This window comes from Pelophylax lessonae (genome assembly GCF_965119305.1).
Source record: "Pelophylax lessonae genome assembly, chromosome: 9".
Lineage (NCBI taxonomy): Eukaryota > Metazoa > Chordata > Amphibia > Anura > Ranidae > Pelophylax > Pelophylax lessonae.
This window is the reverse complement of record NC_138776.1, coordinates 213,792,898-213,808,014: the sequence shown is the minus strand read 5'-3', so window position 1 is coordinate 213,808,014 and position 15,117 is coordinate 213,792,898. Positions and strand designations below refer to the sequence as shown.

At 42.6% G+C, this 15,117-nt stretch overlaps 1 protein-coding gene across 1 annotated transcript in view; it reads left to right on the top strand.

The window, feature by feature from the left end:
- The window catches only part of OGDHL (oxoglutarate dehydrogenase L), a 302,089-nt gene that overhangs the window by 117,006 nt on the left and 169,966 nt on the right, over nt 1–15,117 (top strand). Inside the window, exon 4 of the mRNA XM_082267472.1 lies at nt 11,288–11,390. Within this exon, the coding sequence (XP_082123598.1) occupies nt 11,288–11,390 (103 nt within the window). The remainder of the gene's footprint in view (nt 1–11,287; nt 11,391–15,117) is intronic.

Here is a 15,117-nt window from a genome sequence, read left to right as displayed (position 1 = left end):
ACGACATCACGGAGCTGGTGGATGTCAGAGACCTTGCGCTGTTTCACCTTTTGTTTGAGGATACCACACAGATGCTCAATAGGGTTTAGGTCTAGAGACATGCTTGGCCAGTCCATCATCTTTACCCTCAGCTTCTTTAGCAAGAAAGTGGTCATCTTGGAGGTGTGTTTGGGGTCGTTATCATGTTGGAATACTGCTCTGCGGCCCAGTCTCCGAAATGACAGGATCACGCTCTGCTTCAGTATTTCACAGTACATGTTGGCATTCATGGTTCCCTCAATGAACTGTAGATACCCGGTGCCAACAGCACTCATGCAGCCCCAGACCATGACACTCCCACCACCATGCTTGACTGTAGGCAAGACACACTTGTCTTTTGTTCTCACCTGCTTGCCGCCACACACGCTTGACACCATCTTAACTAAATAAGTTTATCTTGGTCTTATCAGACCACAGGACATGGTTCCAGCAATCCATGTCCTTAGTCTGCTTGTCTTCAGCAAACTGTATGCAGGCTTTCTTGTGCATCATCTTTAGAAGAGGCTTCCTTCTGGGATGACAGCCATGCAGACCAATTTGATGCAGTGTGCGGCATATGGTCTGAACACACAGGCTGACCACCCCACCCCTTCAACCTCTGCAGCAATGTTGGCAGCACTCATACATCTATTTCCCAAAGACAACCCCTGGATATGATGCTGAGCATGTGCACTCAACTTCTTTAGTCGACCATGGCGAGGCCTGTTTTGAGTGGAACCTGTCCTGTTAAACTGCTGTATGGTCTTGGCCACCGTGCTGCAGCTCAGTTTCAGGGTCTTGGCAAACTTTTTACAGTCTGGCTATCTTTATGTAGAGCAACAATTCTTTTCTTCAGATCCTCAGAGATTACTTTGCCATGAGGTACCATGTTGAACTTCCAGTGACCAGTATGAAAGAGTGAGAGTGATAACACCAAATTTAACACACCTGCTCCCCATTCACACCTGAGACCTTGTAACACTAACGGGTCACACGACATCGGGGAGGGAAAATGGCTAATTAGGCCCAATTTGGACATTTTCACTTGAGGAACTCACTTTGGTTGCTAGCGGTTTAGACATTATGGCTGTGTGGTGAGTTATTTTTGTTGTGTTATACAAGCTGTACACTGCCTTCACATTGTAGCAAAGTTTAATTTCTTTAGTGTTGTCACATGAAAAGATATAATAACATATTTACAAAAATGTGAGGGGTGTACTCCCTTTTATGAGATACTGTATATTCCTGGCTGATGTGACCCGGGGTATGCCAACTTGCCTGCTGAATGTACAGGGAATTATGTAAAGCGGTAGGCAGCTGTTTGTGAGCAGAGCTGCATTTTCTAAACAGAACTCTGCATTGCGTGTACTGGAAACACACAATATTTCAATTACAAAAGGGTTAAAAGCTCCAGGAACCTATTTGTATGATAAGGGGGAGGCAAGGGAATCATTGTGACAGGATTTTAGTTTCGACACACCTCCTTTACAATACCTTGATCAATGCTGTCAATCGCAGCTCATGGGCAGCAAGAGTGGGTGGACTGTCACCATGAGTTTCATGGTTTCCATTAAACTTGTCAGGATAGTGGATGACTGAATACAAGAAAAGGAGAAATAGTATTATTTAAGAAGGTACATGTGCTGTATTGTAGTATATCATTCAGTTTTTTTCTGAGGGTTTAGAATCACTTTTGGGGTTTATAAAAGGTAACATCCATGGTGGGAAAACAGCCAGCATTAAAAACCTGACAGTGGGTCTAACCTTCAGTATTCCATCTTGAACTAGACCTAGTTTTGCCTTTACATTCATAATAAAATTATACTAAACACACATGGTTTAATTCACATTATCCCTTTTCCTTATGTACATGAATGATGGCCCTGTAATAAAAAAAATTAAGTACCTTTTTTATATTTTAAATACAGTTGTCATGTGATCCAGCTCTTTCCCAGATTCTTGTTCTCTGCTGCAGGTCACATTCTCAAATAAGAAAAAAAAAGCAAAAAAAAAAAAACTTTCAGAATGCAGAGAGAAAAATACATTATTATTTTCAAATAAATGTTTTAAATTGTCATACAAATATGTATTTGAACTAAAATTGTTATTATTTTTGTGCAGAAATAGGGTGTTGGCTATCTAGGGGGAGGCACTGCCAATCACAGCCTGTTTTATACCCCTTCAGCCCGTGTCTATTGTTTGTATGTACTTAGAATTACAGGGAGGCGAAGCCTCCATCAATCAGCGTGTATTATCCCACCCTATTGTGTTTAGCTGCTTAGTGGTCATGGAGAAAGAGGGAGGGAAGGGCTGTCATTTATACAAATTATGTTCTCCCACATATGTTACTCTTTAGTCAAGTGGGCTGCACAGGTAAGAAAAAGGAGGGAACGAACAGCTTAAAAAGGAACTGAAACTTGAGCATGCTCAGTAGATATGGCAACGGCTGGTCTACACAATCTCAGGCTGGAGGGGGACACAGACAAGAAGAGAGGGACAGTGAACAGCGGGAACAACCCCGTTTTTTTTTTTTTCTTTAGAGAATACAGAAAACGAATACCATAGTAACTAAGTATGAACAGCATGTAATACAGCATGCACTAACAATTTTTATGATGTGGGTTTAATGACACCCTAAGTATTGTGATTATTTTCTTGTATTTTGCCTGTCAGAGCAAGGTTGTAAGACCATTCTGTTATTCTTGTTTATTTAGCAAGAAATACTAATTTCAGGTGCTAAAGAACTTTTGGAAGTTACTATTCCCATACCATTTTATTTACCTGTTTTGGCAGTAGTGTAATATAGTTCCAATAAACAGAAATAATCAGAAATATATGAATATAGTCACATATAGGTGGGAGTGAAAATCAGAAATAGCATATTCAGCTACAACCATACACATGTGAGAGCCGCATCTTCAGATTCTTCATAATACATTCATTTCTCCATCTCCATACAGTGTTATATACAAAGTCATAGGTATAATACCATATAGAATGCAACAAAAAATTGGATTTTTGTACTTACCGTAAAATCCATTTCTCTGAGTTATTCAACAGACATAGCGCTCCATAAATCATAACTACTGGGTTATATTGCCTCCTCCTGCAGTAGGACTAGGTAGAACAAAAAACACCTGGCTATGCCTATGAGCCCTCCTCAGCTGGTATATAACCCCCTCTCTGCTCTAGGTATTCAGTTTAGTAGCAAGCAGTATTAGAAGTATCAAAACTCCTTAGAGGGGTGGGTGCTGTGTCTGTCGATGAACTCAGAGAAATGAATTTTATTGTAAGTACAAAAATTCAATTTTCTCTTTCGTTCATCGACGGACACAGCGCTCCATAAATCATAACTACTGAGATGTCACAAGCAATGCCAAAAGGAAAATGAGGGGTGGGGAAACAACCCAAGGCTAAACATAAGATTTTGCTGGCAACACTCCACACAAACTTCTCTCCTAAAACTTACAAATGACTTACTAACAGCAAAAACCAATGGTCACTACTCAATACTCTTACGCTTGGACCTCTCTGCTGCCTTTGATACTGTTGACCACCCCCTCCTTCTCAAAAAACTCAGTTTGCTCGGTCTCCGTGGCTGTGCTCTCCATTGGTTCGAATCTTACCTATCTCACCGCACCTTCAGTGTCACTTACAATTCCACTTACTCCCCTGCAACTCCTCTTACTCTTGGGGACTCCCAAGGTTCTGTCCTTGGACCGCTACTATTCTCAATCTATACCTCCTCCCTGGGTCCGCTAATAGCCTCCCATGGCTTCCACTACCATTTCTATGCTGATGACACCCAAATCTACCTCTCTACCCCTCAGCTCACCCCATCAGTCTCCTCCCGCATCACTGATCTACTACAGACATATCAGCCTGGATGTCTCACCACTTCCTGAAACTGAATCTATCTAAAACCAAGCTCATAATATTTCCTCCTCCACGTGCCCCTTCCCCGGAATTCTCTGTCAAGATCAATGGAACAACTATCAGTCCTTCCACACATGCCAGGGTGCTAGTGGTAACCCTGGACCCTGTACTGTCCTTTCAGGCTCACATCCAATCCCTGTCCAAATCATGCCGCCTTAACCTCCGCAACATCGCTAGAATACGGCCCTTTTTAACCAATGACACCACCAAGCTTTTAATTCACGCCCTGGTTATCTCTCGCCTCGACTATTGCAACTCCCTCCTCATTGGATTACCCTTACATAGATTATCCCCCCTTCAATCCATAATGAATGCTGCTGCAAGAGTTATCCACCTTACCAACCATTCAGTGTCCTCCACCCCTCTCTGCCAATCCTTTCATTGGCTTCCACTCCCCCAACGAATAAAATTCAAAGTGCTAACAATAGTTTACAAAGTCATCCACAACTCTGCCCCCAGCTACATCACTAACCTGATCTCAAAATATCAACCAAGCCGCTCTCTTCGGTCCTCCCAATACCTCCTGCTCTCTAGCTCCCTTGTCACCTCTTCCCATGCTCGCCTCCAGGATTTCTCCAGAGCTTCTCCCATTCTTTGGAACTCTCTACCCCAATCTGTCCGACTGTCCCCTAATCTATCCATCTTTAGACGATCCCTGAAAACCCTTCTCTTTAAAGAAGCCTACCCGGCTACTACCTAATAACACTGTTTCCCTTGCTCCATCACCTCATCCCCCACAGCTATTACCTTTTGTATCAATTGACCCTCCCTTTTAGTTTGTAAGCTCTAACGAGCAGGGCCCTCTGATTCCTTTTGTTCCAAATTGTATTGTAACTGTAATGTCTGCCTTCATTTTGTTAAGCGCTGCACAAACTGTTGGCGCTATATAAATCCTGTATAATAATAATAATAATAAGAGCCCTAACCAGGACAAAGAAGCCTTAACCAGGTCATAGATGCCACATCTGAAAAAAATAAAAATTTAAAGAAAACCCCCCCGTAAGAGGGAACAGCCCCTCTTAAACAGCAGCCTGCAAAACCTTGAGGCCAAAAGAAGCATCCGCAGATTCCAAAATATCTACTTTGTAGAATTTGGTAAAAGTATCCACTGACGAACAAGTGACCGCCTTGCAAACCTGAGATATTGGTGCTTGATGACAGAAGGCCCAAGAAGTACTCAGCGCCCAAGTAGAATGCGCTGTGACAGGGAAAGGAGGAACCCAGCTTTTAATAGAATAGGCCTGAGTCACCGTCAATCTGAGACATCTGAAGATGGTACACAAAGAAGCAGCCAGCCCTATCCTTGGTCCATGTGTAACCACAAAGAACAAGTCTGACCTCTGAAAGGACTCCATAGTTGCCAGATACACCCAGATCGCACAAACCACATCTAAAGTATGCAAAGCAAATTCCTTGGGATGAGCCGGCTTTGTACACAAGGAAGGCAACACATTGTCTTCATTCAAATGGAAGTCAGAGACCACTTTGGGCAGGAATGACTGACAGGGACGAAGAACCACTTTATCTCTTTGGACCACCGAATAGGGACTGCAACAGGATAGTATTGCCAACTCTGATACCATGTGGGACAAGGTAATAGCCGGCAAGAATGCCACCTTCTGGGACAATGTAGATAAGGAAACTCAAACATATTCTCAAATGGAGGTTTTTGGAAAACAGAGAGCATTAAGTTGAAATGCCATGGCGACAAAAGAGACCGTACAGGTGGAGACACATATGGAACCCCCTGAATGAAGGTAGGAACTTAAGAGTGCATGGTTATGGGTCGCTGAAAGAAGGTTGCCAAGGCAGACACCTGGTCCTTGATGGTACTTAAGGCCAACTTCTGCTTTACCCCCTGTTGGAGAAGGGCTAAGATCCAAGCCACAGAAAAGGATAGAGGATGAGCGCCAATTGGCTCACACCAAGAAATGTACGCTTTCCACGTATGATGGTATATCTTGCTGGAAGTCGACTTCCTCGCTTTCATCATAGTGGGTTTCACTGATCCAGATAAACCTCTATCCCTTAGTATCTGGCTTTCAATAGCCAAGCCATTAAAACGAGCAATTGTAAAGTAGGATGGTAGATAGGCCCTTGGGACAACTGGTCTTCTCTGAGAGGAAGCCCCCAAGGGACGTTTATGGCCACCAGACTCATTGGAAGACCCTCATCCTTGATTCCTCACAGGAACCGCAGAAGAATCTTAAACTGAGGATGATAGACTTTACCCCTAGGACGCCTGCAGAGGAACCTGTGACCTCGCCATTAACGTCCCTATCCTCCTGTGGAGTCGAACCTGCTGAAGGAGCTGAATGCAGGTCTGTGCAAACAAAACCGTCTTAAAGGGTGGATTCCACCAGATCCAGAGCTTGTATGCAAGTTGGGAGAGAGAACTGTCTTTGTGACAGCAGCCGATGAATCATGGCCTGTGGTTCCTGAAGTTTGTCCAGAGGAAGGACCACCCTGGTCAAAATTAAAATCAGACATTGGCAATTTCCTGGACAGGGATGGGGGGGGGGGCCTTAGGTAGTCCGGATGTCACCCAAACTTTTGCAGGAATTATCTCCACACAAGGAGACACAGGGCCCTAAAACCCTGAAATGGACAAAGTTTGCCTCCCTTTTTTGGCACCTCCAAAAGAATAATTTCGTAAATCCCCTTAACGCTCACAAAGGAGGTCCACAAGCCCAGGATACCAGCGAAGATGTCCCTCCAACCCAGTAATGGGTGAGGACAGACCTTCATGCTAAAGGGGTCTTGTCTGCGGGTCTGGAGAAGCCAGCACTAGGCTTACCAGACCAAGGCTGCTTGGAATCTCCTGGGAAAGATTTGAAAGATCTATTTCCCTTATTCTCAGTCCCGGGAGCACAAAATAGTTTCTTATGGGCTGTGAAGGAAGGCCTTGAAGTACAAAAGATCTTTTGGCACCCCTAAAGGATCCCTCCAATGCTCTGGGTACCTATCAGCAGAGAGAGAGGTACACAGGGACCCCCAAGGACTCACCCTACCAACCGGAGGAGCACCGCAATTCGGACCCAGTAACGCCATGGACGCCACCTGCTTCATATATATCGGGACGAAAAGAGGAGACAGAGGAGGAGCTCTGGCCTCTCCACGAGGTTCCGGCCATCTCTAGCGTCTTGCTGGGCTAAGGGAAAATGGCCGCTGTGGCGTCATCAGGCTACACAAACATGGCCGGGACCAGCCAAACCAAGGAAAAATGGCCACCGTGACTTCATCTGACTTCCCAAACATGGTCGCCGGCTGCCAAAGCTTGCTGCCAGGAACACACTGTGCCTTCCACACCACTGCGCCCTCTGCAAAGAGACCACCCCCCCACAAGTACTGCACTCCACCAGGCAGGACAACATTTCGGGGAAATCCGCTGTACATGCTGCACTGCTGTGTCCTCTGCTCTGGCGACCCCCAAACTGCGCCATACCCACACACAGTAGGGCCAACACCTCAAGATCTTTGCAGAAGGGAAATGGTGGAGAAGACCCTCAGGGGACTCCACCGCCTGCCCTGGGGTCCCCACCAGTCTGCAGGAGGGGGGATACCACTCAACCGAGGGGCTTTAGGATGGGAGGAGGGAACCCGCAGGCAGGCCTGACCATCCCTGGAGGGTACCCGGGTCCACCCCAAACCACCCAAAGGAGAGAGGGGGATCTGTACTTACCCTTCCATGGTGCGGGTAATGCTCAAGACAGAACTCCTCGATTCAGACCAACGCCCGGTCGTAAGCGACTCTGTGAGACGTTTAACTCGCGGGCCAGCCTCTGTCAATGAGCCGACCTAGTGCGTAACTGCAGTCTTCATGTGCTTAATGGCTGGGTGGGGGGACCTCTGGATCTAGATTATCCAGCCCATTTCCCAGCCTGGCAGTTGATTTTTGATTTTTGTTTTTTCTCTTGGGAGATCTACAAAGATGCAAGGAAGGAGAAAAAATTGCTAGGACTAAGAGATCCCAGCAGGGAGCCTAGGTCCTTACTCCTGACTAGACAGAATAAAATGGAATACCTAGAGCAGAGAGGGGGGTTATATACCAGCTGAAGATGGCCCATGGGCGTAGCCAGGTGTTTTTTTGATCTGCCTGGTCCTTCTCCTGGAGGAGGCAATATAACCCAGTATGAATTATGGAGCGCTGTGTCCATCGATGAACGAAAGAGAAAGCTTACATCCAACACCAGCAAAATGAGGGAAAGCCCAAGGGTGCTTCAACATTTCATGGGAATATGGTCCCTATTTCTCAAGCAGTTGTCGCCATATTTTCAGGAGCACCAGGTATTCCTGACAGTATCGGCAGCCAAACAAGGCAAGGCTGGGGTTTTTTACCTCAAATAGGCAAAGTGACAGATAATCTTTCTATTCCATTACCTTTTCTGAATTATCTGAACCATCATTGCTCAACGACCTAGCCCCTTCTTTGTCTCTAGATAGAAAAAACATAAAGCATTTAAAGCAGGGCTTTTTTAAAGCCAGTCATAGATGGATCGAATTTTGTCTGGTTCAGCAGGGACTGGCCGATATTTGATCCACCTATGGGCAGGCTGGTGGTACTGAAGTGGATCCATCGAGCTATATTTGCTAGCAGTAATTTTTGTGTTCTGCCTTTAGGGAAGGCTTCCCTGCAGGCAGAACACAGTAGCACTGTGGGAGCGATTACCCCATCAACACTCAACACTGGCTGTGCTGATGGAGAAATCAAACAACTTTCTTTCCTGCAATCTGTGATCGCAGGAAAGAAAATCGTACCATCTATGGCTTCTTTCTAGTAAAAATGCCCATTACCAGTCACCATAGTGACTCAGAGGCAGAGAAACAGTGATTCTAGATCATAATATAAGAGTAAAACAAAATAAAAGAAAAGAGTATAAGAGATTTTCTTTATTTGATGGTTGTATTGTGTTATGTGTTTAGCCTTCATTGAAAAGACTACATCATCCTGAACAGTAGGCATAAATCATTACCTTGTGACTAATAGACTGATTTATTTTGTGTTTTGTAGAACAGAAGGGATGTTTTCACTAATTGTACAGTACCATTAATCCTTTGAATCTTTGCTCTGCAGAATTAGAGCTACTACTGCTTTGTTTGATTTAACCTAATTTGTTCTAATTAAATAATTCCCCACTGGAACAAGAGGGCTCACTTAACCCTGCACATTGTCTTCCTTCTTCACCTAAAATTGTCAGTAATGGTAAACAAGACTTTTCTGCCCATTGTAGTCATGAGTTGTAGTGCTAAGTGACTGCTATAAAAAGCTCTTCAAACAGAAGTGATGATTGTAGGTTACTATAAGCATATTATAATGTCAACATAATATATGAAGTTAAAGGGAAACAAAAATGGTTTTGGGTCAAATTGTTTTTTATGTTTGTAAACTGTATTTATTTAATTAAAATAAGCATTTACAACATGGCAAAGGATTCCCAAACCTCTAGGGTTTAGCTAAGAAAACCGCACAGTAGAGGAAGATTGCCTTGTAGATCTATTGGTGTTATTGAAACCTCAAACCAAAGCAGCCCATAAATCATGCAATTATCTTTTCTTTTGAAAATGTGAAAGAACATTTTTGTTTCCCTCATTAACCCAGTCGGTGTTGATGTGGGAATCCCATCCTAAGCACTATTGTGTTCTGCCAGTGAGGAGCCTTCCCTGCCGGGAGAACACAATGGTCACTGCTGGCAGCTGATCGCATGGGAAAAAAATCAGACAGGCTGGTTGTGCTGAAGTCAATAAAGTGGATCATAAGTACAAACAGCCTGCCCATAGATGGATTAAATCTTGACTGGCCCCTGCTGAACCAACTGAGATTCGATCCATATATGGCCAGCTTAAGTCATCTGGTAACTGATGAATCAATGTTCCTGATAAATTGAAGTAGAGTCAAATTCTAACTGATAACTTAGCTTGCTAAATCACTTTGTAATGTTATAGATGGTTATTTCTGTAAAATACTTGTTTGTTGCATCTCAGAGCTGCCAACCTCCTGCAGCCTTGTTGCAGCCACTTTCTGTCTACTTGCATTTACTTCAGCAATAGCTGCAAGGCATTTTTATGGTGGGGTTCTTGGTTATAACAATGGACCATATCTGCATAATGTGTATTGAAACAGCCACTTTGAGTCACCAGAAGAAGACAGTGTGACATAGTGACAATGCAGGAGCATTATTAGTAGATAGGAACAGGGTGTTTTCATTTTATAACACAAACTGCCTAAACAAGGACTTTGAGATGGACAAGGACATTGGGATTTAAAGTTATTTTTGCACATACTAAGCATACTGCATTTACATTGCTGATATTTCAAGTTTAGACCTATTATTTACATAGATTTAGAAAAAATAAGCCAGTGGTTTTGTCCTTGCTTGCAGATCAAAGGGCATCATGCTGCAAGTTTAGACCCATTAGGCATATATCAAGTCTTTTTTAATGGTTCCATGGATTAAGATGCAGTGGGGCACACAAATATTGGTGAGCATTTTTTTAGCCTTAAAGATGATGTTTCATGGTGGCCGTTCCCCATCCGGGGAGGATGTTGTGGGTATAGTTCAGGAGCTCATGTTAGTACCTATTTGATGGGTCTTTACCTGGGACTCAAATCACAGTAATTGTCTGTTACTGGGGCTGTTGACGGCAGCCAGGCTCTCATCAGTCCTTGGTTGCTACAATTCTAAGGTCTCCTACTGTCTATTGACCACATGAGTCTCCTGTAACCCACGATAAATCCCCCCCCCCCCCGTTATCCACAAATGATGCTGAGGCATATGTCTCGCTCTATAACACTGTACAGAGTATTCCACTAAAATGCTCCAGATGAAGCTTTGAAAAAGGCGAAACATGTTGAGCAATATCGAATCTATTAATATGAATGTTTGAATACGGCATCAGCTGATCTGGTTGGATGGCATTTCGTGTCTTCTGGCATCCGTCGGCAGGATTCTCCTGATGTCAAGTATTTGCTTACTAAGTCTGTAATATCGTTTGTATATTCTGTATGGAATTGTTATTCTAACAAACTGCTACATAATTTGATTATAGTTCTTGGGGCCTTTCTTTAGGTCACATTTTTTATATCAAGTATGTCTTTCCCCTGGTTTTATATGGATTCATAAATAAAAATTTAATTTTATTAATTATGTTGTGCCAAAAAATCCTTGTCTCCCAATCCTTCCTTCTCTAATAATATCCTAAGGATTTGACACCACCTGCACATATTATATATGTTTAGACCGCTGCTATCTGAAGGCATATCCCTTTCATTAGTTAAAGATGATGTTGTCTTGTGATTTTTGTTTTCTTTGGCTTACCTCTTCAAATCGGGTAGATTCGTGGACATCATGTGGCTCAACTGGACCCCCTTGGAATCCTGGATGCTGATTTGGACTCTTTTGTTCCTTCGGATCTTATCACCACAATTGATAAACTGGGTGAGAACACAAGACTTTGACTTGCCAGAAACTGCCAGGAGATAGAGGTCGGGTGCTAGCTTTTTCTGTTCTATAAAGTAGCTTGTTTTGTGGTAGTTTGTTCTTTGCATTCACTCCTTACACTACATAAACGATATAAAAAGATCAATGTTTGCTGTGCATATTCTGATCATCACATCATTCCTGATTGTACAATGAGTACAGATGTAGCCTTTCCCGATATGGTACCCAGACTACATTTAGCTGTTGAATGTAATTTCATGTAAGAGTAGTCAATGGCATTATAATACTGTATAACAGAAGAGATTAAATATTTTAAACAGTGACAATGGCTACATCTGTATAGCTCATAGTAGCATGCTCCTTGTCCATCAGACTGTCTTTAAATATTGTGGTGGGGTCTTGTTGGTTTATGTACGTAGGTCCCCCTCTTTAGGGTTTCCTTTGACAACTAACAGTATTTTATATACTTTCCATAAGGGATATTGACATATATTCTTCCAGTTTCTTTGTACCGTATTTTCCGGCGTATAAGACGACTGGGCGTATAAGACGACCCCCCTAATTTTCAAGTTAAAACATAGGTCTTGGACTATACTCGCCGTATAAGACTACCCCCCCTTCCGAAGCAAGGCAACACCATCAAACATCAGATTTCTCATAGATCTCCAAGGTACCCTAGTACTGTAATACATGTAATCTCTCATAATATCTCCCAGGTACCCTAAGTATTACCAGTAGATGTAATCTCAAGATGCTGGCTGTGCGGGAATCCTGTACCGGTATACAGTGAGCGATGTATTCTATTATTGAATGCAAAGCCTGCTCGGATTAGCAGAGTCAGAGAGGCGGACTGATGTTACTCCGCCAATCCGAGCAGGCTTTGCATTCAATAATAGAATACATCGCTCTCCCTAATTGGCTCAGCGTGGTACACTGTATGTAGCTGAAGCTACGGTACATACGGTATACCGGTACAGGATTTACACACAGCCAGCGTCTTGAGAGATTACATCTACCGGTAATACTTATACTTAGGTTACCTTGGAGATATTATACTTGGCGTATAAGACGACCCCCCATTTTTGGGGGATTTTTTTGAGGTTCAAAAGTAGTCTTATATGCCAGAAAATACAGTACATATTTTGTTCAATAGAACAAGAAAGGCAAAGATTGGTTTTATTTATCTATTTTAGTATTTAAAATATTTTTTCAATGGCTTTTGCAATAGTTTTTGCTACACCTTTTTCCCATTATAAAATGTGTCTGCTGTAGCACTTTTCCCAATTACAAGTGCTTCTCAGCGTAGTGTATCTCAAGTAAGTGCTAAGACTCTGATCAGTCCTCAAGTCATTTATTTATTATAGGGACTGTGGACCACTAAATATCCTCTGCCTGGTGGTCAGTGGAAGGGCCAGCTTTTTGTTTTCATACAGTGGCTAATAATAGCTGGTTTTACTGATCCTGATCATTTTGTCTTAGCTATACCTGTAGGTCTTTGCCTTTCCCTTTAGTGACTGGCTTTCTCACGCTCTATCTATCTCAGGTGTATTTTCATCAATTTGCATGGTCCTATTTGTGGTAACTAAGCTTGTTTGGTTTTGTCAGTTTTAGCTTGGCAGTAGTCAGGCTGGCCCATTGTTGTAGCAAATGCCTACGTTTTTTTAAATTTAATTTATAGTGGCTGCTCTTAACTGTTATAGCCGGGTTCTTAATCTTCCTGTTCTTGATGGTCAGTTTTGGAGGTTTTTAATTATAACCTGCCTTCTATATGTTGTCAATCTTCTGCCTAAATTGTTAGTCCGATCTAATCTTAAAAGTCCTCCCACCCCCATTATAGGTCCTATAATAATTAGTCTGTAGAGGAAGGATGTGTATACTTACCTATTCCATTGACACTCTGGTCTGGTCACATGATCGGTTCCCAGCTTCAGGGTAGAGGAGGGAGAGCCGACAATAGATGCCATATAGAAAACCTGTGGGTGACGTCTCCGCTCAGGAATTGCAGCCATTGTCAGCGATCTCTCCTCTCTTTTGAACCCGTCGCTTGAAGCTGATCACATGACCAGGCTGGAGCGCCCAGGGAATAGGTAAGTATACACATCTTTCCTCTACAGGTTAGTTCGAATAGGACTTAAGCTGGCCATAGACAGTTTGAATCTTGGCTGGCTCAGCAGGAACCAGCCCACATTAGAACCATGTATGGGCAGGCTGAATGTACCCAATTTGATTGATCGATCAACTTGGGTACAACCAGCCTGCCAGATTTTTCATGCATTTATTGCTAGCGGTTGTTATAGCTGCTAGCAATAATCGCTGTGTTCTATTTCATCCACCCCCCTCGGGAGAACACATTGGCCTAGTGGGAGGGATTCCCATGTCAACACTGTTGATGGGGAAATCAAGCACATTTTTTTCCTGCAAAAAATGGCTATGGCTGGCTATGGTGGGAGCAGGTTTAAGGTTTAGATTTTTTTCAAAGAATCCTGTTTGGAGAGTGTATTTTCCAACATGGAGATTTGGTAAATTTTTAGGAAGTACATGGCAAATATGGTGTTGCTTGACTACGCTAGTGGACCTACCTGACCCTACCCTAGCTCAATGGCTGGTCACTGGTTATGTTTGATTTTTATCTCTGTAGTAATTTGAGGATTCCTAGGTGTTTGGAATATCTCTGTATACTGTGTGCATTCGTAGCCTGCCGTCTATTATTTCTCAGGGCTATGAACTGTCTTCTTCTCCAGAGCCCATGTGAGTGATTGATGGCTGTGTTTTTGAGTATAAGGTATTGCATCTGTCATGAAGAGGTGGATGATCTGCAGCGCCTGAATGGCATCGCGCATAATAAACCTCTGGATTAATGAGCTCCAGCTGCTTACAGCATTCAGAGAATCCTTGTTGTTTTTCATTCTACCCACTTCATCCTTTTGATTTTCAGAAGTGTTGATACATGGTTTTTCTCCTCACTGTTTAGCTTGCTTAGACTTTGTGTAGCTCTAGAACATGGCATTTATTCTCTTGATTTCAAGTAAATAAAAATAAGTTATTTGTATTTTCTGACTTCGCTTGGTTTCCAATATTTTGTTTTGGTCTTTTTTTTGTTTTTGTTTAATTGGTCACTTTGTTCCCCTGGATTCGCACCTCATATTGCGACAGCATATCGCCACTGTGTATTTCCATCAACAAGTAATACGTTTTGATGGAAATACACAGTGGTTATTTCCAGATTCAAACTTTTAATTGTATCCAGAAAAAAAGTCTTTTTTATTGTCCCTAAAGTCCATTGGATTTTGTTAAGTCATTTTACAGATTTTTTTTCTTTTCGGTGTCATATTTGCTTATTATCTTCATTATTTTAAATACTAAATCTTTGAACTGTGTTGTCCAGGTATTGATCGCTTTGTGCTGGGTTTTAAGAGGATAGTAATTCATAGTGTATTTAAGCTGTCAAATTCAGTCACTTTCCATTAGGCATTGACCTTACATTTTTCCTTTTTTTTTTGCTTCTCCTTCTACCGTCTTGATTTATAAACCCAAAGACCTGTAGTCAAGAAATTTCCTATGTCCTCTGATTGCCTGCTTGGATGCAACTATGTGTTCAAGACAATATTAATATTCCAGGCATGAATGATCCTGTATTAGCTTCAAAAGCTATCACTCAGCTAAGTCACAGTGGAAGGTTATAGAGAGGCAGATACTATAATATTGTCTTAGCTTTTGTAAATTG